Source organism: Anastrepha ludens, chromosome 3 (genome assembly GCF_028408465.1).
Source record: "Anastrepha ludens isolate Willacy chromosome 3, idAnaLude1.1, whole genome shotgun sequence".
In the NCBI taxonomy this organism is placed as follows: Eukaryota; Metazoa; Arthropoda; class Insecta; order Diptera; family Tephritidae; genus Anastrepha; species Anastrepha ludens.
Genome location: NC_071499.1, coordinates 31,602,836 through 31,627,137, shown reverse-complemented (window position 1 = coordinate 31,627,137; position 24,302 = coordinate 31,602,836). Strand labels below are relative to the sequence as shown.

Here is a 24,302-nt window from a genome sequence, read left to right as displayed (position 1 = left end):
ATCTTCAACAACAAAATATCGCGAAATTTGTGATTATTTTGAAGGAAATACTCACCCGAATTAGCCGACAACTCAAACCATCGACAATTAGCCACTCATAAACGGAATGTTTGGTGGGTATTACCTGTAGACTTGCCGGCACTCGAAGTGTAACCAACTTCAGGCCGCTGTCTGTTAGTTGGATACATGACAGTCCAGAGGGAACATCTTGCCGAGATTAAATGCGAAAAAAGAAAATCAGTAATGGATTTCAAGCGTAATAGTGTGATTGCATTATATTTGGCTGAAAAATCAGAACCAGCGATTGTTCGTGAGCTCTAGCACCTTAAAGTAAATAAAGCTTTTGTTCATCGCACCATTAATCCTTACAATGATTTGGGCAGCATCGCGAAACGTTATTGAGGTGGTGATCAAAAGACTGCAACGCCACGTGAAATGGTTCAAAAAGTGAACCAAATCCCCGACGAAGTGCCAATCAAATGGCGAAAGAACAGAAAATATCTGACCGTAACATCTGCCGCATACTGAAAAATGATCTTAAAGTCAAGCCTTACAATACCCAAAAGGCGTATGTTTTCATACCAATGCAGCAAGAAGTCAGATTTGAGAGAGCGAATGAGTTGCCCAACTTGACCGAAAGCGGTCAATTTCCGAGCATTGTGGTTTCTGACGGAAAAATTTTTCAAATTGAGCAATTCGTAAGCTCCCAAAAAGATAGGGTTTATTTGACCCACTGTTCATACGAGAATATGAGTCATCGATTGGCCACCAGGAGGCAGTACCTGCCACTGGTAATGGTTTGGGCAGCTGTAGCCGCAGCTGGGCGCTCTCCAATCGTTTTCATCGAGCCTGGCGTCAAGGTAAAGGCGAAATATTATCGGGACAGTATTCTCGGTGGCAGACCATGGACGCTTCAACAAGACTCGGCACCATCTCACAAAGCTCTAGTAAACCAAGAATGGATAAGAAACAACGTTCCGAACTTCATAACTACCACACAATTGCTCTGAAATTCACCAGAAGCGAATCCAATGGATTATTCTCTTTGTGCCATTTTGGAGAGCAACGAAGCGAACTAAAAGATTCACCAGTCTCGAGGCGCTGAGAAAAGCCACTGTCCGCGAGTGTGTCAAAACACCTGCAAGTCACATTCGAGCAGCTTGCGACTCATTTCTGGACCGTCTCAAGGCCATAGTCAAGGCAAAAGGTGGTCATATAGAGCAAAAGTAAATCGATTCTTAATTTTGTGATATTTTCACACATTTTTTACTTTGATTTGAAAAAAGTAATTTTCCAAACTAAATTTATGGCCTTTTAAATTGGTTACTCTTCGAGTGCCGGACCCTGTAATTGTTGAGAGCCGTATTTTGAATAAAAATAGTGAAATATGCAAGAATCTAAATTGTTACACATTTTATTTTAAAACAACATCTACGCGGATCTATTGAATAAGAACATTAAAAGAAGTAACAGAAGCTCTAAATTTTTTTTTGGCTTTATTTTATTATTCAACAGTCCTTTTACTAATCTACGAATTCCGTTGCATTAGAAAAAGTGCTCAAATGGAATTTTTGGAGTCATTATTTTGCTGTTGCATTTAGTTATTTATTTATACTATATTGGGTTTATGAACAGCAGAAATTTCATTGATCACCTGGCCATTGGCTTTTCACCTTGGCCGTAGTAGTACTGTAGAAAGTATCGTATTTTCTTATTCTTATTCCTCTTCCTGTTTTTTTTAACTTCACTTTGGAGTCCTATAATACTACACCACTGCTTTCGCCAAACACAAAACTGATTAAGAACTTCTTCTAAAGCATAGCGTTAACTGCAAATCGCCATGCAGTAGGTCCCGAAGCGATTTATCTACCTTGAGCTTTGGCTTAAAAACATCTATCAAAAAATATTCAGCTTTTTTCCTTACTTCCCCTAATATTTTTTCAAAAAAATTCGGCAAATTAATCAACATGAAAGGTCATTTCAATCTTTACCGTAAAATGTATTTTATTTACATAATTCGAGATTTATGGGCAGGAAATAAATTGTTAAATACAGAATAGCAGTTATGAAAAAATTTCAATATAATTTACCTGTTTCCACATTTAATATATCGCACCCTAAATACAAAAGGGGCACAACTCAAAATTTTCCACACTCGAGCTTGACTTGTTTACAGTAGCACAGAAAACAAACTATGTGACATATCACGCTGAAATTTGCCATGTAAGCTTATAACAGTCCTACCAAAAACCAAAAAATTTATTTTTGCCATATGTCATCCGCGGACCGTTTTATTGATAACATCTAGTTCGTATTTCAGCAGAAGTACATTTTGAGTTGTAATCCTTTTGTATTTAGGGTGCGATATATCTGTATGTATGTGTGAGCGGGTGTATATGGAAATCACAATTTTCATTTACTTACAAATGAATATTTTATTTAGCATAGCAAAAAAAATTGCAAAAGTGGCGTAAAACTCCCTTGCAATTTAATCAATCAAAAAATGTTCGCATTTTTTTCCACTACATTTACAATACTGACTTTCTTCCGCTAATGCCAATTCTGTGTTACTCGTTTCAGTGGAGTATTTAAATTTACATTTTTGTGATCCGTGAATGAGTAAAATAAATATTGATTGGCCTCTCAATTAAATATTCAATGGAAAAATATACACACATTCGTACGCGTTTGTAAAGGGTGGTTCAATTTCAAGAGCCGTTGTTGAATGTGAACCACACCTAAACGTCAACGACACCGTTGGACTTCTTTCTTTGGGGTTATTTGAAAGAAAAAGCTTACGTCGATAAGCCAGTAACAATTTAAGAGCTAAAGGGTGAGATAATTTGGAATACTAACGGCATAGAACCTCAATTATGCCTCAGCGTCTTCGAAAATTTGGACCATCGGATGGAGGTGTGCCGTCGAGGCCGCGGCGGTCATTTGGCCGATATTTTATTCTATGCGTAATTGAGCCACACCAATTTTATCATAATAAAGAGAAATTACAATAATTTTCTAAAAAAATTGTATTTTATTCAAAATCAACACCGGCCCTTGAAACTTAACCACCCTTTATATTTGAGTTGTACCTGTGACTAACATAAAATGTACCCTTCAAGACAGTGCTGAGCACTTTCGACAAAAATTCCAACACATTTACAAATATTTTATTGTATTATTCTCTAATACATGAGCATTATCAGAATAGCATATAAAACATTTTTTAATGGGGATATAGAATATTTCATTTGATATCCTTTTCCCCTGTTCGGTGTGAATTCTATCTCTCTTTTACCAATAGCAATTTCTTATAAGTGAAAAATATATCTACTGCGCGTACTTTAAACGCCAAGGCAACTCATTTGTATGCTTATAGTGTGGCTGCTCTGAAAAAAGATCTAGTGTGAACTTTGGCTTTGTTTAGTGTATGGTCGTCAAAGCCGAATGAGTAGATGCTTGGCTAAAACTTGAAAATTCGTGAGTTCGAATCTCCGTGGATGAAACACCGAATTGGTATGTAAAAAAGTTTTCTAATGAAAACAAAAAAATATAAATTTTACATATTTCTAAATAAAACATTCCATGATGATGAGAACTCCTCAGTCTGATTACTATTTACGAAAACGAGGAGTTTGTGCCGATTACTTTTTCATGACGAAAATGAGTAGTTTGGCCCATCAGTGCTGATTACTTGTTGAGAACAAAAATGAGAAGTATGATTATTAGTGCTGAGAAGTTTGTGATGACGACGATGAGGAGTTTAATTGTCAGCAGTTATTGCATTGTAAGAATAAAAGTGATTAGTTGTCTTGCCTTTAGAGCATAGCAGATATATTTTTCAGTTATAAGAAATTGCTATTAGTAAAATAGAGATAAAATATTACACCGACAAGGGGAATCTATCAGAACTTTCCCATGGCTAGAACAAAAATGTTTAGTTGGATGAGGATAGTGATGATGATAATATTAGTGCTTGTATGATAGTCAGCTGTCTTGTAGGGTAATTTAAGTGTGCCTTGCTGGTATACGAAATGAAAAAACTGAACAACAAAACTCCAGCTGGATGCGCCGCACTGAATTAATCCATTGAATGGATATTAAAAGTTCTCAAAGGAGAACATTTAACATTGAATGGACAAAGGTAGCATGTTTCGAAAATATTCACCCTGTATCTTTTATATTTCATTATTATTATACTATTATTTGCTTGAGCACCGGCTGGCCACAAAGTGCCTAATTCGGTTTTTAGCAACAATACTTCAGGACCGATAGGTTGTTAGCCCAGGGTTAGGGCTGTCATCTTAGATTTAACTGGAGGGAGCGGCATTTCCAAGCCAGCTGCCTGATACGAGTCGAACGATGTTTGCAGCTGCCCACTGTGAAACAGACACTGCGGAAGGTATTTGGGCTAGACGCTTGTTTGAAGGCGGCATCTTCTCGCCTTATCGATGCTGTTTACGACCTTTTTTTAATTAGAGGAATGTAGAGCCCACTTCACACCTCCACTACAATCTGATATAGCAGCCGCTGCTTGTCCGGAACTGCTTATTTGTTATTTCTAACTTATTCGCAGCTAACCGGTGCAACCCGTCCGGTAGACTGCAGCTTGGCTACCACAGAAAATATTTCCGTCCTGCCAATAATGAAAAACTAATTAATTTCGTATTTTTTTGTTAAAAAACCCAGTTATTTAAGTATAAACGTGAAAAAATATTTTATTCAAAATATTGTCCATCGGAAGCGGCAACTTTTTCCCATCTTTCAGGCAATTTATGGATTCCATCCCAAAAAAACTTCTCATCTTTTGCGCCGAGAAAGTCATCAAGCCATTTTTTAATACCTCCAACATTGGTGAACCGTATTCCAGAAAGGTGATTCTGCATCGACCGAAACAAATGGTAATCAGAAGGAGCTATGTCTGAGCTATAAGGCGGGTGAGGTCGAATTTCCCATTCGACTTTTTCCAAATAATTTTTGACCGGTACTGCAACATGTGGCCGAGCATTGTCATGATGAAAAATCAATTTATCGTGTCTGGTCGCCCATTCTGGCCGTTTTTCGGCTATGGCTTGTTTCAAACGTATCAATCGTTGCCTGTATTGCTCTCCCGAGATCGTATGGCCCGATTTCAGCAGCTCATAGTTCAGCACACCCTTGTGATCCCACCAAATACAGGTTCGAAAACCATGAATATTCGGCTTTGGTGTCGATTTGGCTGGTTGGCCTGGCTTCACATATGATCTTTTACGCTTTGGGTTGTCGTAGTGAATCCACTTTTCATCACCAGTGACAATACGATGCAAAAACGATTTCTTTTTGTGGCGATTAAGCAGAATTTACACATGCAAAATCGTCTCTCGGCATCATTTCGTGTGGCACCCAATTTCCTTGTTTGTTAATGTATCCGGCTGCTTTTAAACGTTTAAAAATGGCTTGTTGAGTGACTTCCAATGTTATTCCAAGTTCTTCTTGAGTTTGACATGGATCTTGATTGAGTAATGCCTCCAATTCTTCGTCTTCAAACTTTTTTGATGGACCTCATCGCCCTTTGTCCTCTGTGTCAAAATCAACACTTTTTAATCGTGCAAACCACTGCTGACATACTCTAACCTCTGGAGCATATTCAGGATAAGCTTCTGAGAGTAAACGATGTGCTTCTATTGCACTTTTCTTTAAATTGAAGAACAAAAGCAAACCTGCCCGCAAATGCTGTTTTGTTGGAACGTAATTTGACATTTTGACTGTAATAAAAAAAAGTTGTGTGTTTACTAATATTCACTGTGATATATCAAATTTACTTGATTTTTTGGCGTGCTTTAACATAGAATAGCTGTCACTCTCAAAATATTGACTACATAAATAGATTAGTAACAAATACGAAATTAATTAGTTGCACACCAAAATATTCCAATAGGAAGTCCATACATTTCTGCATTCGCTTGATCCAATTTTTAAAACACTTTTGTCACTCAGAAGTGGATACCTCCAAAATGAGCTGTTTAAAAACCTCAACAGCTTTCCTTGGAGTTGCAAAACGTTGAATTAGCATTTTGTGTTTACAAAAAACAAACTATTAGGTGCCAAATCAGAGTTATAAAGCGAATGACTTATTTATTAATTGGAACTTTTGAATGCTCAAAAACTCGCTTGTGTGAGCCGGTGCGTGAGAGTTCGCATTGTTTTAGTGAAGAACGATTCATTTTCGGCGATTAGTTTTTCTAAATTCTCCGAAAACTTGTACCAAACGAATGGTTATGTGCTACTCAGAATTGATTATTTTGAGTATCTTTAGCGATACAGTTGCGATCCGCCAAGAATTGACTATCACCTTATTGAAAAAGCTCTACGCGTGGTGCTTCATCTCCAAAAGTCGAATTAAGTTGATCAATGTGCTCTGGTATAGATAGTCCATCAGTCTTGAAAAATTATTATAAATCATCGCTATCACAAAAATGTTCACGAGTTAAATCAATTTTTTGAGCAAGATGAATTTTTCAACTCACTGACAAAAGCACAAATGAAGTTCTGACATGAAAACGTTATATGTAATTTTATGTAAAAAATCCAAGCTTTTCGATAAAATCAGATTACAGCCCAGCACACGGTCAACCCAAGGCCAATTTTTCTAAATTTTGTACACGGTTAAAAGTTTGATTTATATGCTCTTGGTTAAAGCATGGCAAATATTAAAAAAAAAAAAACAAAAACACACAAAATTCGAACTCAATTTTTTTTTTATTTTTTTTTTTTTTTAATGTTGTATAAAAAAAATTATCATGTACTCAGTTATGTTCGCCAATGTAGTTGTAGAAAGTGACATTTTCCTCTTTTCTTAAATTACCTTCTGTGGGTCATTTAACACTAAAATTAAGCCTAGATTAAAGTTTTCTCGCTGCCAAAGGCCTTGGCAGCCAGTGCTCCTTTCTTCGTGTAAAAATAGTTTATTGTTTTTCCCCCTGTTAAATAAATAACGTTTTCTCAAACAAGTCCATAATATTGGGTTGGGGAAAAAGAAATGTCGTATTTGTGATTGAAATTTGACGCTTTATTTAACGTACTTAGAATTATCCGATTCAAGTCAAATATGCCCCGTTTTGTTCGCAAACTTGTTGTCATTTAGAAGGTAACTTCACTATCGCCCCTTTATAAAACCCCCCCTCCCCTCCTTATTTGCAAAAAACTCAGACAACCAGTTTTCGCAAACCTCTTTTGAGGCCAACTTGGTATCACCAAGGGCGTTTTGCATGGACCTGAAGATATGATAGTCACTTGGTTGCCAGGTCCGGACTATATGGTAGGTGCGATAGGACATCCCATCCGAGCTCCCGTAGCTTCTGGCAGGTCATCAAAGATGTTTGAGGACGAGCGTTGTCCTGGTGGAACACAACACCATTCCTATTGACCAATTCTCGCCGTTTCTGGTCTATCGCCTGCTTCAAACGGTCAAGTTGCTCACAGCAGAGGAGCGAGCTAAGGGTCTGGCCATAGTTGAGCAGCTCATAGTGGATAATTCCGTTCCAATCCCACCAAACACACAGCAAAACCTTCCTGGCGGTCAGTCCGGTCTTGACGTCGGGTTGGGCCGGCTTGCCGCTTCTCGACCACGATCTTTTTCGCTTGGCGTTGTCGTACGTAATCCACTTTTTATCGCCAGTCACCATCCGCTTCAAAAATCAAGTTCGTTCCGTTTTAGCAGAGAATCGCAAGCGTTGATTCGGTCCAAGAGATTTTTTTGCGTCAACACGTATGGCACCCAAACATCCAGCTTTTTTTGGAATCCAATCTTCTGCAAATGGTTCCAAACGGTTTTGTGGTCTACACCTAGTTCCCGACTAATCGAGCGAATGCTCACATCCCGGTCTCTTTGGATAATTTCAACGATTTTATCAGTCTCTACGACGATTGGCCTACCACTACGGGGTGCATCTTCGAAATCTACTACACCAGAACGAAATCGATCGAAGCAACGCTATGTTGTGGGAATAGTTACAGTATCAGGCCCATAAACTTCAAAAATTGTTGCCGCCACCTTCGTTGCATTTTTACCTCTAAGCTAGTAAAAACGTAAAATATGACGAATTTCTTGCTTGGAGGACTCCATCTTTGACGCGCTATAACTTAAGACTGAAACGTACGATCACAACACTGTCAAAGAGACACTTGTAGACAGATTGTCATCTTCAAATCGCCGTTTAGTGTGACCCGATGCAATAAGTACAACGCAAGATATGTTTAAATGTCGCGCTCAATTGACAAAATACGATATTACTTTTTCCCCAACCCAATATAAGTATTATTATTATTATTTATAGGAGATATATACAATATAACCCCAACTTAATTAGGACACAAGTACAGGGTGGCTGATGAAAGCCGCTACCAAAAAAAATTGAATAACTTTTTTCTTTTTAAGTTATCTGTTCCATTTTTGTTTTAATTTGCAGATTGATCTTTAAAATTTATTAAAATGGATAACTGGGACACGCAAACAAGAATTTGGATAGTCCGCCGCTATCACGCACCGGAGTCCGTAGTTTTGGTACAGAGAGAGTACAGGCGGATGTTTGGCGGCGATCCCCCGAGCAGATGGACCATAATGAGACTGGTGAATAATTTTGCTGAGCAAGGAACAGTCGCAAGAAGGCCTTATCATCGAAACCCACCAGTTCGGACGGAGGAAACGATCGCTGCTGTAGCTGCAGCTATACAAAGCAATCCAAGGGTTTCAACAAGAAGCTTATCTGCTCAACTTGGTGTCAGCCGACAGTCTTTGCAAACAATAATGCACAAAGATTTAGACTTATTTCCCTACAAAATTCAAATGGTTAACAAACTGAATGCAGCAGACTTGCCGATTCGCTTGGAACTTTGCCAGAAGATCCTGCAAATGGTGGAAGAAGACCAAAACATGTTAAACTGCCTTTTCATGTCTGATGAGGCCCATTTCGATTTAAACGGCAATGTGAACAAACAAAATTGTCGAATATGGAGTACTTCTAACCCACAGATACTCTACGAGACGGAATTGCATCCTCTTCGCGTGACAGTGTGGTGTGCGGTTTCTTCACGCTGTATTGTCGGGCCTTATTTTTTTGAAGAAAATGGTCACACCGTTACGGTTACTGGAAACCGTTATTTGAAAATGCTCAAAGAATTTTTCTATCCAGAACTACGCCGAAAGAGAATTCCTTTCAACTCTGTGTGGTTTCAACAAGATGGGGCAACGTCTCACATAGCCCAGACTGTTATGACAGAGTTGCGACGAAAATTTCCCAATAAACTGATTTCAAGAAACTCCGAATTTCGTTGGCCCCCCAGGTCGCCTGACCTTACTGCACCTGACTTTTTCTTGTGGGGTTTATGTAAACAAGAAGTTTATAAAACAAAGCCAACAAATTTGGATGAACTAAAACAATCCATTCGGGCAACAATTGCGGCTATTCCTGTCGCAACTCTCAAAGCAGCAATGAACAACTTTTTACTAAGATGCCGCACTTGTGTCAACGAGCATGGGGGGCATTTAAATTCAATTATTTTTAAAACTATTGTAGTTAAGCTACATTTAATAAAATTTAATGACCTTCAACTTGAAAAAAAAATAAATGAATTCCATACACTAAAAAAAAAGTTATTTGAGTTTCTTAATGTAGCAAAATTCATCAGCCACCCTGTATTATATATTCCACAAGTCTTCAATTTTTGTTTTTATTACAAAAAGTTTACGAGTGAATCAAAACTCAAAAAAGAGGGCTCTCCCTAATGCAAACTGTTATATGCATTCAGTGTATGTAGAATATCTTCTAGACAGCTTTAGCATGCAATTGAAAAAGGTCATTTTACATGAAATCCCACACACATGTCCATACTACTACATACGAGTATCTCTGTGAATATTTTCAGTGCGACCTTTGCTTTGAACAGTGAATGGAAGTAAGTGCGCCAGCACCACGCAGGAGTTTTTAATACATACGAGAGAGTAAAAAAAATCACTTGAAGTGCATTGCATCATCTATTTCCCCAAAGTAATTTATAAATATGTAGAACATCTTTTACATGTCGCCCTTTCTCATTCTCTCTCTCCCTCTCGCTCTTTCTCTCCCTCTCGCTCTTTCTCTCCCTCTCTCTATGTATGCACACAAGCATATGTACGGGAATCGAATTTTTTCATATAAATGGTTTTTCTATTTTCTGCAATTTGCTATCTTTTCCGGTGTGCCGTTATGAACGCAACATTGCTCACTTTGGCTCTACACTGGTTGGTCTCGCACGGATATTTGCCACAAAATGTTCTACACCGCCATGGATTGCCATTCTATTACCGCGAAAATCCTTGCACGTCATCCTCTGGGAACCGTACTGTAGTATATGTGTCACGGTGGTGGTGCTCAATATACATTTCCGTTCGCCACAGACACACACAATGGCGCCCTGGGTGCGAACGGTGTTCATCAATCAACTGCCTCGCTTTCTGGTCATGCGACGACCACTGTATCCCATTAGTGAGATGATGTGAGTAGGAAATACACCTGAATAAATAATAAAATGTTTAATTAAACGACTGAATCAATTTGTTGTTAATAATTAATCCATGTGAATACTTTTTGCTTACAGCAAATCATCGCGTCGCTTGATGGTTCGCACCTGCAATGGATTTGAGTTGGGCGACCAAATACCACCGGTACCACCGCCAGCGGCCTTGTCGAGGTATTACTATGTCCTCTTTATATATTTTTGTATACATTTTTATAGTTTCTTTATCCGTTAATATATCTCCATATTCAATTCTCGTTCTCAGAATGCATCACAGCCCAAAGACGACGTCGCGCAGTACCTCACCACATCTGCAACATCGCGTGCAGAGTCTCAATCTACTGGACGACTCGACGATTGGTGGCCTGGGTCTTTCTTCCACCGGCAATGCCTCAGCAGCTGGCCAGTTTTCCACACTCTACCCCTCCAATATCTCGACTGTGAATCAACAGACATCGACCACATCATCACTCGTGGACGCACAACATCATAGTCAATATCAGCAGACTGGCGGTTCACTGCTCGATCATCCGCTAACGCCAACAAAATTCCGCCAACAAAAGACTTCCACGTCAGTTCAGACGAATGGCTTCGACGGACCATCCACCTCACAGTTCGGACGCCTGCACCAGCAACACCAACAACAACTGCCCAGCGGCGCCATCTCAGCGTCCACTTCAACGCTGCATCACGTACATACGCATTCGGTGGGCGTGGGTGTCGGCATAGGTTTTGGCGTAGCCAGCACCTCCACACATCATTTGTATCGCCAACAGTCAGCGTCATCTGCACAATTCTCGCCCGTCCCAGCTCCACTGCATCCCCACCAGCAACATCAATCGACCACAACGTGCGATCTGCTGGGTCGCAGCAATGCGAATGTGATAAAGTCAACGACCACAGTGAACTCGGTGGCGACTGCTTCGACGCTCGCGGACTCCTGCTGCAGCGGCATTCAAATACATCAGGGTATGGGTGCAGGTGCCGCCTGCCAATCGTCGGAGCAGCCGTATCAACATGCCGAGACCGGTGCCTGTGGACAAGGAGCGATTGGTGGCACCCTGCCGCGTGAAATACTGCCAGCGTGTCAACGAGAGGAGGGTCCGCATTGTTGTCTGACGGGCGGTAGTGAAGGTTGCAATGAAGGCAGCGGTCTGCGGCATCGTTGGCATGCCTGTCCCGAATTGCTCAAAGCCATGGATGGCGTGAATTATATAGCGGAGCAGACGCGCAAGGAGGAGGAGAGCACAAGGGTGAGTTGAGTATTCCGAATGTTAAGAGAAAAAAATAAACGCAGAAGAAAATAGAAAAAATTTGGTTCTTCGATTTGTGATTTAGTTCAGCCAAAACGACACATTCCGGTCAATAAACCTTAAAAGACCATTAATAAAATTGCGGCAATAATGGCGGTGCCGGTCGTAAATTAAAATGTTTGTATGCTGCGTGCGCCCCCCACAGCTGCGTTAAGGCTGTTAAATTTATTAAGCATTGACGGCACAAAAGCGAGATGTCCGCTGAGTGGGTCTGAGTGGCTAACTGCGTTGTAGGCGAGCAGCTCGATGGCAGTAAATGTTGTATAGAGTCTGTAAATGGTCATATACTATATAAATACATATATATTTATATATGTACATATGTACATTCGGCTTGTCTAGTAAGTAGCCTGGACTATAATTCACAGCAAAATCTTAGATATTTCAACGGCGTACTCTAATTATCTCATGAAATTTCAAGACTATCCATTTATTTGGTTGTTTGCGGTGGCCATCGTCAGCTGCATAATTCATACTTATTTTGCAGCACTGTAAAAGATGGCACAAAATTAATCATAAATTTTGGTTTTGAATAAATTTTTTACTAATGAAAATGATTTTGAGGGATTGAAATCTTTATTTGGGCCGTATAGCGCAGCATTGCATATCTGTATATCAGGTCAGTTCATAAGTTCGTGCGTTTTTTAAAGGTGGTTTTAAAATTAATAAAAAGGATTTTTAAAGTATTTATTAATCAATAATATACTTTCCTTCATTATTTACAATGTCTTCCCAACGGGAATTTTTAATTCCCTGCTCAAAAAATTGTTTGTCCTTGGAGCCAAAATACGCTTCGATATCCCTTTTCATAGCTTCTTTTGAGGAGTAGTTCTTGTTACTCATATGGGATTGAAGTCCACGGAAAAGGTGATAATCACAAGGTGCAATATCCGGAGAGTATGGTGGATGCGGCATTAGCTCCCATCCGAGCTCGTTCAGCTTGTTTAATGTTTGCCTTGCGGTATGAAGTCTTGCGTTGTCGTGGTGAAACAAAACTTTGTGTATATTCACTTAGACGGTCGATTTTTGTTAAGTGCCTCATTCAGGTTTGATAGCTGATGGGAATAATAATCAGCAGTTATCGTCTGGTTTGGTTCCAGAAGTTCATAATAAACAATACCGGCCATATCCCACAAAATAGACAGGGCAATCTTTTTGGGGCGAAGGCCATCTCTAGGGGTCGGTTTTGGTGTTTCATCTTTATCTAACCATTGGCGTTGGCGAACAGGATTATTGTAAATGACCCATTTTTCATCACCAGTAACGATACAATATTTTATAAGAGCGTACAATTGTTGGCGTACGCCGATGATATTGACATTATCGGCCTTAACAACCACGCTGTTAGTTCTGCCTTCTCCAAACTGGATAAAGAGGCAAAGCGAATGGGTCTGGTGGTGAATGAGGACAAAACAAAGTACCCCCTGCCATCAGATAAGCGGTCGACGCACTCGCGTATCCGCATTCACGTCACTGTTGACAGTTATAATTTTGAGGTTGTAAAAGACTTCGTGTATTTAAGAACCAGCATTAACACCGATAACAATGTCAGCCTTGAAATCCAACGCAGAATTTCTCTTGCCAACAAGTGCTACTTTGGACTAAGTAGGCAACTGAGCAGTAAAGTCCTCTCTCGAAGAACAAAACTAACACTCTACAAGGCTCTCATCATGCCCGTCCTAACGTATGGCGCAGAAGCTTGGACGATGACAACATCCGATGAAGCGACGCTTGGAGTGTTTGAGAGAAAGATTCTGCGCAAGATTTTTGGACCTTTGCACGTTGGCACCGGCGAATATCGCAGGCGATGGAACGATGAGCTGTATGGGCTTTACGACGATATAGACAACGCACCGGCTCTGAAATTATTCGATGCGGTACCAGCTGATGGTAGCAGAGGAAGAGGAAGGCCTCTTCTGCGTTGGAAAGATCAGGTGGAGAAAGACTTGGCTTCACTTGGTGTGTCCAACTGGCGCCGGTTAGCACGAGAAAGAAACGACTGGCGCGCTTTGTTAAACTCGGTCAAAATCGCGTAAGCGGTTATAGCGCCAATTAAGAAGAAGAAGAAGAACGATACGGTTCAAAAAACTTTCATTTTCAAGCCGTTGCAGCAGCTAAGAACACACCTTCCCTCTCAGCTGATGGTTGGCGACGGAAAGTCTATGCGGAACCCATTTCCCAGCTTTGAAACCCTTCCCAACTGAACCAGATGCCTGTGAACTGTTCCATGCCATGAATTTAACCTCTGAGCTTTCATATCGACTGTCAAATTTGGCTCAGCTTCCACGAGGTCGAGCAAGGTGTCGGAGTTCAAGACTTCAGGACGACCAGCGCGCGGGCATCCTCCACGTCGCAGTTATCACTTCGGAATTTTGAAAACCACTTTTGTGCAGTCCTTACACTCACGGTATCCTCCCCGTGAACAGTGTTTTTTTCTGCAGCAGCAGTTTGCTGCATTTTTACCACTTTTATAAAAAAAATACAAAATATGCCTCTTATACGCGTTCGAAGATTCCATTTTAATTTTTAACAACACGCGCTTCTGTCCGCGATTAAAATCACTTGATAAATGCACAATATATCAAAAAAAGATATAAATATATTAGTTCCCTTATATTCCGCGAATAATTTTTTGTATGCAAAAATCGTATAAAAGTGAAATTATGGGTAAAATACGCACGAACTTATGGACTGACCTGATATACATCACAGGCATCAAATCTGATTTATGTGGCATACGACGCTAAAATTCTACATCTTCAAGCAACATCAGCAGCATCATAGCATCACAATTCGGGGTCAACCATTGCTTGAGTTACAATTCGCCTACAAGTCATTCGGTCATCAGCTTTTCGTTTGATGTCAGATATGCCCATAGCTCCATAGTCACCTTCGCTGTCATCTCTCCATCGTTTTCTCGGTCGGTCTCTTCTTTTGTTGTCTTGTGAATTTATCCCGAAGATCTTTTTTAGGTTTCTATCCTTGCTAATTCATAACATTTGACCATACCATTGAATCCTTTCCGCTTTGACGTACCTGATTACATTTGCTCTCCTGATGAATGTGTCTAACTCGTGGTTGTCGTTGAATGCGGTAGATACCGTCTTCAAGTCGTACAGGTTCCGACAAGGCGATTCATTTTGATATAAAATTTGTTCCTTAATTGCATGTGGAATACAGCAAGCGTAATTTCTTAAAATATTGTATATTATCCCTCATAAACTAATTGCGTGTTGCGGCTTTAAATACAGAAACCAAATTTGTTCATAAGACTTCCTAAGCGGAATGGAGTTTAAGTGTTAATTTCATACTTATGTGGGATTGAAGTAGTGCCAAAGTGCCTGGAAAAATGCTTCTGCTTTTAAAGCTTCATATGCTTCATTACGCTTTGGAATTACGCCAATTTGTGCATTTTCCAAAATAACAAATGCAACAAAAAAAGAGAAAATACAAGAATGCGGTATAGCAATTGACAAACAAATTAGTAGTGTACTTTTTTGCATTATCTCAAAAACAAAAAATATTTAAAAAAATGGTATTACTTTTAAATTGTATAATCGCTTAATTCGATTACGAATAGCAAATAAAGAAGAAGATGAAACACTCATGATTTTTTGGTTGGTTTTGTTCAAAATTACTGAAATGATAGATGCCTTTTAATTTTTGCATTATTTCAATTTGTATTAAAGCAACAATATTTGTTCATATGATTTGATTTTTAGTTAAAATCAAAGTTTCAACATTTCAATATCTTCAACTCTCAAGAATGTTACGTATACGACCCGTTGTTCACACAACTTAAACCCTTCAAATTCGCGCATTGTTTGGTTTATGCTTATTTGCCCACACTCTGTGTCTTCGCAAGTAATTCACATTCTTTACAACAATACTTTATGACACTGGCTCAACATATTTGCATTTAATATTTTGTTCTTGTTTTGGTTTTTGCGTTTGTTTTTCATCATTTACATATTTGTTTGTTTATGCGCCTCAGCAACATATTCCAACAGCGGATTACACTGTATCATGGCTTTGAACGCTAGCGCGTGTACTGCTGAGCACACTGTAAAGCTACTTTATGACTTTCAAATGCTAAGCTCAAAAGAAAAACATACATAAGAAGACTTTATGCGGACTTTGCCAGCAAGGCATTAGCAGCATAAAAGCTTGTTGGCTGAGCTCTCGTTTAGAGATGATAATGTGACAAATTTTTTTGTTTTTGCTTTTTTCTTTTTGTTTTTCTACAAAAAGTCACAACTTTTAGATTTTTACGGTCAAGGTTAAGAAAGAATTTAGATGTTCGCATTGCCTCGCTGAAGTAGATGCTTGAAAGCAATAAAAGTTCCTCTTACTTCCCATTACAACACAAGCTTTTCCGTTTGTATGAAAATATATTGCAGTACATTGGCTGCTACGATACTCTGCCCATCAAAACGCATACACTACCCGAACTAATCGTCATTCATCTTTGTCACCAACTGAAGGTCCAACACCATCAATGTCATAGAAGCGCATTGACAACTGCAAAACCAATTCAATCACCATTAAAATCAGCAACAGCAGTCAGCAGCAACACCACTCACAGCACTCCACAAACACGATATCACATCCACTGCCACTCTACCGCTGCACATCGCGACTACTATCATCATCGTTATCATCACATTCTTGCTTAAAGTCCAATAGCAGCAGCGTCCTATCGTCCATTCTATGGTATCTATCACAGAGTTGTTGCATCCAAAAAAAAAAAATAGTATAAGCAATATATACATTGCTCATTAGTCGCCTGCTCATTCGCCCTCATCGTTCCTTTGTTGGCCTTGCCTCTGCAATACCCTGTCAATTTCACTCAAATGCAATATTTCAGTCATTCGTCTTCAATAATTCCGAAAACTATTTTAATAAACAGAAAAAACGGCTGCAGCATCATCCCTGTAGGAAAAGCTTGAACTAGTGAAAGAAATTTCTCGTTCAGAACTGGTACGATTCTGACGCAAGTACCGAAATCTATTTTCAGAGTTTCAGACTTAGCGGTCGGTAATTGAATAGGTTTAGTAATTTATTGCTCAATTAAGCAAGATTTCATTTACTAAAGTTATAATAACTCAAAACCCAAAGACACAAGGATCTATCCTCAGCCCCGATCTCTGAAATTTGAGCTACGACGAGATCTTGAGCATAAAAGATACATATTTATTGGGATACGCGGACGATATAGCGGCGGTCACATCAGCCCGGGCCACTCAGGATGCTTGGAGGAAGCTGAACCAATTTATGATAAGGACGCAAATAAGGCTTGAGAATCACGGCCTGAAACTCACAAAAAAAAGACCGAGTCATCCTGATGGCACGAGATCACATGTGACTCGAGGTCAGCATGCGTATCCTTAGTGACCCAAAGAATAGTACCTTGGTATTCAACTTGACTGCAGGCCTACTTTCTGAGCCGAGCAGATTAAGTGCGAACATGGGTGGGACAACATATAGCAGCCACAAACTCAAATCTCCTATACGGAAGCGAAGTATTGGGAGATGCGCTAAACTGCAAAACCAAACGCGAAACACTGGAGACTGTGCAACGAATAGCGGCATTCAGAGCTGCCTCAGCCTAGCGCACTGTTTCTGACGCTGCACTCCTTGTGATCAGCGAAGAGATATCCCTCAACCTCATGGCCCGGAAAGAAATGGATGTCGTGGGACTGCAAGAAGAAGCACGTCAGCACTAATGTCGCGGAACGGAGATACCAAACCATGCTGCGGTGGTGACAAAACCGATAGAGTGGTAGATGGACGGCGAAACTCATTCCATTAATAGGCAAATGGGTCCAAAGAAACTTCGGAAAAGTGAATTACTTCTTATCTCAGTTCCACTTCTTATCTAGCCACGGATACTTCCGGAGATACCTATACCGCATGAGCAAGTTAAGTGCATGTACTGCGAAGCGTCGAGGGCAGATGGCTCGCGAAAATACCTGCTCTAAAGAAGCAGATTGGCAACATCACGTCGAGTAAAATAATTAGCAAAATACTCAACCGTGAGAACAGCTACAACGCGGTAAAGAGATACATCGAAGACGTACTATGGAAAAACAGAGCTCGACACAGTGCAACAACGCAAAGCCTCACTGACAGAAGCACAAGCAGACGAGCCTATAGCATGAAAGCTGGCTACAAATACGGTGGACCCAGACGTGGGTGAATCGAATTGGTGCTTTATGGATGTCGTTCTGGCTCCTCCCGAAGTCTTGCAGAAACTAGTCCTGGGAAGAATGTCTCCTCAGAAGAGGAAGAGGAATTGTTTTAGTGGGCACACCACTCAACAACAGTAGACGACGGTCGCTGTAAGTGCGAAGGCATTTCGAGCCCAACCTCACCAACCTCAAACAGCAGGCATCACACACAAGTTATAAAATAAAATACATTTTCGATGTGATGGATATGGATTGCTATGGCAAACAAACATACTCGAAATGGCACCCAAACTTTTCAACTAAAATTAATTGAATAATTTAGCAACTGGTATTTTGATTAACTAAAATGTTGAGTATTCAATTGCAGAGCCCTGAAATTTATAAATAATACATTGAAGTATTGTACAATCACTGGTTGGTGCTAAGAAGATCTCATCTGTCCAGTTTAGCGCTAATTCTGATCTATCAAAATCTATGTAATATGAATTTAGCGAAGGACAATTAACACTTCCTAGGAAAATTCACCAGCTGCTTACATGGAAAGCGGAAGGAATACGACCTAGTCGTGAAGCTAATTTCACTAGAAATGAATCAATTCGGTACTAGTTCAATTCCCTGTAGGGATGCAATAAACAAATATATGTCCTTTCATACATTACATACGTACATCTATAACATAGCGACTGCATTGCGTGGTGCTAGCAATGCTTTGGTGTCTTAAATACTATTTGGATGGATTGAAAGTTATTTGTTTGCCATAATGAATGATTGAATGATTGGATGAATGAATGCAATGCATAGTTGGATAAATGCGAGAATCGCTGGATATAAAGTGCGCTTTACGAGCATTGCTGCAAAATATGCTCAGCTGCCTTTTGGCCAAATGAAAACGAGCACAACAGATGAGCACCGAATAAATGATCGAAATGCTTGAGTGGCGGCAGAAGTGGCGAGCGAGCAAACAAATGAAAATATAAATGCACAAAGGCAATAGTTCAGTTGTAGTGCAAAGTATAGCAGCTCTTATAATTTATAAATGAAAATAATAATAATAAATAAATAAAAAAATGTAAGTAAAAGTGCAGGATGACGCAAAATTAATCGAAATCATTTTTGCAAATGGCGTCATACGTCGATCAATCCATCACTTAAAATTATTTTTTTACTCAGTAAAAAAATTTTTCAAAAACAAGATAATTTTGCGGCACCTTGAATAAGTAAAATCAGGATTCTTATTTTGGATAACACGGATTTATTTTTTTTTTTGTTGTTGTTTTTGCTTTTCGTAGATTTTAAAGAGGTAATGTTTGGAAATTATTGAAATTACTACGAGGGCAAATGCCGAAAGGTCGCATGGATTTCAAAGGCTTACAAATCAAGTTTTCTCTCAGTTTATTCCAAAGTAGTAAATCAGATATTTTATTAAAATTTTTCAGCATATTAAAAAAAATTAATAAGATATTAAAAAATATTTTGTTAAATTTTTAAAATTCAGTAATTGATTCACTAATTAATTCACTCAGTACTTGAGCAATTAATTCACTAAGAAAAAGTTGCACTCGGTATTATCAGAATAATTCATGATAAACTCTAACAAACGCAGGCCTTACCTCCTTAAATTTTATTATAGTTGACTTTGAGCTTAGGCAAAAACTTTTTGCGGCTTATTGCACCATTTAACTAAATAATAAAGAAAATATCAATGCTTTAAGGTTTTCAAGCCCACGTTATTTCTAACATCCGCCGTGTATTTGTCCATAAAACTGTGCAGGCTAAAGTGAGGGGCGTAATGATAAGTTCACCATATATTGATTTTTTTTTTTCAAAAATTTATTTGGACTATTTTTTTATACAAATATATTTCATTCATTGACAAATTAATTTGAACTACTTTTTTTATAAAAGCATATTTCATTTTTTGACAAACCCCTCGTACTTAAATTCAACTTTTAAACTTTCTACAAAATCTTTAAGCATCCATTAAATTTTTCTTCAGAATTTGTAGAAAATTTTCAGGTATGCAATTTTATAGTTCATTGAATTTTAGTGCAATAAAGTGCCCACACGGACGGCCGCCATAGCCGAATGCGTTGATACGGGACTAGTAAGTAGTAGTAATTCTTTATTTATTTATAAATATTGCATCTTACATTTCAATAATTTTTACAATAATTCGTTTAAATATATAAATACATAAGGAAAGGAATAATGAATTTGTAGCAATAACAATGCTGTCTGTCACAGCTCAAAAATTAGTCAAAAATTAAACACTGCAATAAGAAAATCTCTGTAGCCTAAGGCTGAGTATATAAAGCAAGTTAGTCTTTTCCAATTATGGCCATTAAGTATATATATTACTTCTGCTTCATTTAGCTTCGCTGCGTTTAGGTATTTTGTTCTGATCTCCTTTAGTATCGGGCATCTTCCGAAGAAGTGCTGCATATCTTCTTCCTCGTTTAAATTGCAGAGAGTGCATATTTTCTGAGCTTTTCCATACGTAGTTGCATTTAGCTTCAGTAAACCACATCTTGCTTTGAAAATTGTCGTGATATGAGCTAGCCGCATATCTTCTTTAATATATGATTCCCCTTTTGAGTAGTCTAAATGTTTATAAAACTAAATAAATGTTTCTGACTATCATTCAGAAAAACGTACGTTCGAGTCTCCATGCATGAAACACCTAAAAGATAAAAATAGTTTTTTTTAATAGCGATCAGCCGTCAGCAGGCAATAGCAAACCTACGCGTTTTTTTTTTTCATAGGCTTTGGGGTAGCGCGCTACCCTCAAATGGCCTTCTGAAACCAGGCTGAGCCTGTTTCTCACCATCACCTCTCGCCGAGGGACAACCGTCAAGTATTACTTCGCCGGGAGGGAAGGCGATTAGTCGCCGTTGCTGTGTCGCAGTCTTTTCAGACGACTCATCTCTTTCATAATCTCGGCCACTAAGTTGCATGCCGCATTCCACTGTTCCTTCGAGCGCAGCATGTACGAATGTTTCCGGCGAAGGAGGTTCTCCAAAGGTTCTATAAAGTCTTTCTTTTGCAGAACGGAAGCGCGAGCATGTGAAGAATATGTGGTAACGTCCTCTAAAATGTTTCCATCGCAGTAGTCGCAATAAGGATTGTCGTCGTGGTTAAACCTATATGCTTTGAAGCATCTATGTCCACTCAAAACCGGGGTCAGGTAAAAGTCCTCTTCTCCATGTGGCCTCTTTAACCAAAGCTTTACGTTGGGAATGCATCTGTGCGTCCAACACCCTTTGGCCGAGCTGTCCCACTTAGTTTGCCACTCATGATGCAATTATCTCGTAACGTGGCCCGAGTAGACGGACTTATAGGTCGCTGTGATCTCTCGCTATTTGGGCAGTTTCCATTGCTAATATGCCTAGCGGGTACATGCCAGATATTACTAAGGCTGCATCTTCGGACACCGTTTTAAATGCGCTACATACGCGTAGTGCGCACAACCGGTAGCTAGACTGTAGACCTCGAAAGTATGATACATGATCCGTTTTATTCGCCCAGATCGGAGCACCATACAAGCCTACGAGTGTATTTCGAGGTAGGCTTAAAGCTATAGGTTCCTTCATTTGTGGAACAACATCAATACGCACGCCAAAAATAGGAGAAGGAACTCGGCCAAACACCCAAAACGGGTATAAGCGCCAATTACAAGTATATAAAAAAAACAATTAAGTGATAATTTGTAGTGGTTCAAAAATCCCATTGATTTTTAATATATTTTTTTTTTTTTTGCCGACGATGCTGCTCATTTTCTCCATAATATTTATAACGAATGCAGGACTTTTTATTAACAACCAAAAAATCTACGAGAATTTTGAGCCATGAATTGGTTGTAAAGTTACATACCTAAATTTTTTTTAATTCTGATTAAAATGTGTGAAATTTTTATAAAAAATTTTTCGAATTTTAATAAAATAAAAAAATAAATAATTGAAGCTTTAATTGCAAAAACAGCCTACACAAACGAACGAGTGATAGACAGAATTTAAAGCAAGACGTACTGTTGTGGTTGACGATTCACTTCGCTCCGGTTTTCCATCCACCACAACGACTAAGAAAAGTATCGAAAATGATAATAAAAGATAATCAGGTGAGCATCAGGGAGACTGTTGTTAATTTTGATGCCACAACTGGATAGATATTGAGCGTTATTTAAAATTTTGGTGAAATCATTTTAAAACGATTGAGGGGAAGCAGTTGAAAGCATTTCAAAACTCGGCTTATGAAAAGTCGTACTAGAATTAGAAGAAGTGACAGAAAAGACATATTTGTTGCCATGAAAATCTTTTATTACTATTTCGATAGGAATTTAAAAAAAATATCGATAAATATCGCCAAATTAAAACTTTCTTTTAAAAGGATTATTAAACGTACACTTATTTCGGTTCAGAAAGTCTTAAAAAAAGTGTCTACTTTTAGCATACAAATAAATTTCTCCTAACATTCAAATAGCTCTATTATTGCAATTTATGACCAACACTTCGCTGAAAATAGCACACTGTGCAGCATCGGAAGGCAATCCTAATATGCTGCAGCACTTAAGTGATGCCCGCAAATACTTCAAAAGCTGAGGGACATCGTTGTTGCCAACTTTGTTGCTTAGTTTGTTGTTTCACAAGTAATCAGAAAAAGTAAAATGAATATATTTTTAACTTTGCCCTTTCAAGTTCTTCCACCATCAGTGAGGTTGTACGCTACATTTTATTGCTTTAAATAGATTATTTTTTCCTACTTTATCAATTCTCGCAATTCTGCTGGGAAATATGCAAAGAAAGTTTGATAAATTTATTAATTGTACTCAGCTTTTGACTTCATTCGGAAGGGTTTGAGTTTTAATTTTGAACGACAAAATATTTACTTTGCATGTACGGGAAGTCCAAAACACACAGATTTTGTGTGGACGTATAGGAAATGTGGGTGAAAATTGTAGCATACGCTCACTATAAAGCAGCGGAAGTTCTCGAAAGCGTTAATCCAGTACTGGACACAAATATCAGTTAAATGTAACAGAAATATATAAATTTTTTAATGAAATCGTTTCTACATTTAATGGAAGAATTATGAATTTGAATCCTTACAAAAAAAGTTTCGGAAAAATTCAAATGCATAACAAAACAAAAAAAATAATAAAGAAAAAAAATTGGTTTTCAGATAGTTTTGATTGTACGCTGTATGCTGCTATTTTTTTAGGTAAGGGGTTTTCAAAACCTGTGTACCACAAGGTGAAGTCCAAAATAAACAAGACTGGCTTCATAAAAATGATGGTGACATTCGGTTCAGTGGAAGCGAGATTATTGTGACTAAAGTGTCAGTTTGTTTGTGTCATCGGTACAAAAATGAATTTCGAACAAAGAGCTAATATCAGATTTGGTTTTAAAATCGGTAAAACGTTCACGAAACATTTGAATTGATGAAAAAAGTGTTTGGCGACGATTGTCTATCTCGTACCAGTGTTCATGAGTGGTTTACACATTTCTGAGATGGTTGTGAGGACATAAATGACAATGAACATACGGTCAAAAATCAAGTCGATGCTCCTTTGCTCTTACGATTCCAAGAGAATTGTCGCAAGTTGTTCATGCCAATGGGCCAAACTGTCAATGCAATTTTCTATATTGGCGTTTTGAAACGTTTGTTGTATCGGATTCGTTGAGTTCGCCCCAAATATCACGAAGGAGAAAGCTGGCGCTTATGGCATGATAAAGGACCTTCCGAGCGATCCACTCTTGTGATTGATTTTTTGACTTCGAAGAAAATCATCTTAAGTGATGAGGCACATTTTCATCTCAGTGGATTCGCGAATAAACATAATTGCCGCATTTGGGCGAATGATAATCCAAGAGGGATTGCCGAAAAACCAATGCAACAAAGAGTGACTGTTTGGTGCGGTTTATGGGCCGGCGGCATCATTGGGCCGTTTTTTTTCAAAATGAGGCCGGTCAGGCAGTTACTGTGAATAGTGTTCGCTATCGTGAGATAATAACGAACTTTTTATGGCCCAAAGTGGAAGATATGGATGTGGACGATATGTGGTTTCAACAGGGCGGTGCCACTTGTCACACAGCTAACGAAACAATGACTCTTTTGCGCGAAAAATTTGATGGCCGCATAATCTCACGTCAGGGCGATGCCAATTGGCCGCCAAGATCATGTGATTTGACACCGTTGGACTTCTTTCTTTGAGGTTATTTCAAAGAAAAGAAGAAAGTAGATAAGCCAGCAACAATTCAAGAGCTGAAGGATG

At 38.9% G+C, this 24,302-nt stretch overlaps 1 protein-coding gene across 1 annotated transcript in view; it reads left to right on the top strand.

The window, feature by feature from the left end:
• LOC128857343 (acetylcholine receptor subunit alpha-like) overlaps window positions 1–24,302 on the top strand; it is a 145,104-nt gene that overhangs the window by 118,313 nt on the left and 2,489 nt on the right. Inside the window, exons 6-8 of the mRNA XM_054093056.1 lie at window positions 10,363–10,509; window positions 10,612–10,704; window positions 10,796–11,783. Coding sequence (XP_053949031.1) covers window positions 10,363–10,509; window positions 10,612–10,704; window positions 10,796–11,783 — 1,228 coding nt within the window. The remainder of the gene's footprint in view (window positions 1–10,362; window positions 10,510–10,611; window positions 10,705–10,795; window positions 11,784–24,302) is intronic.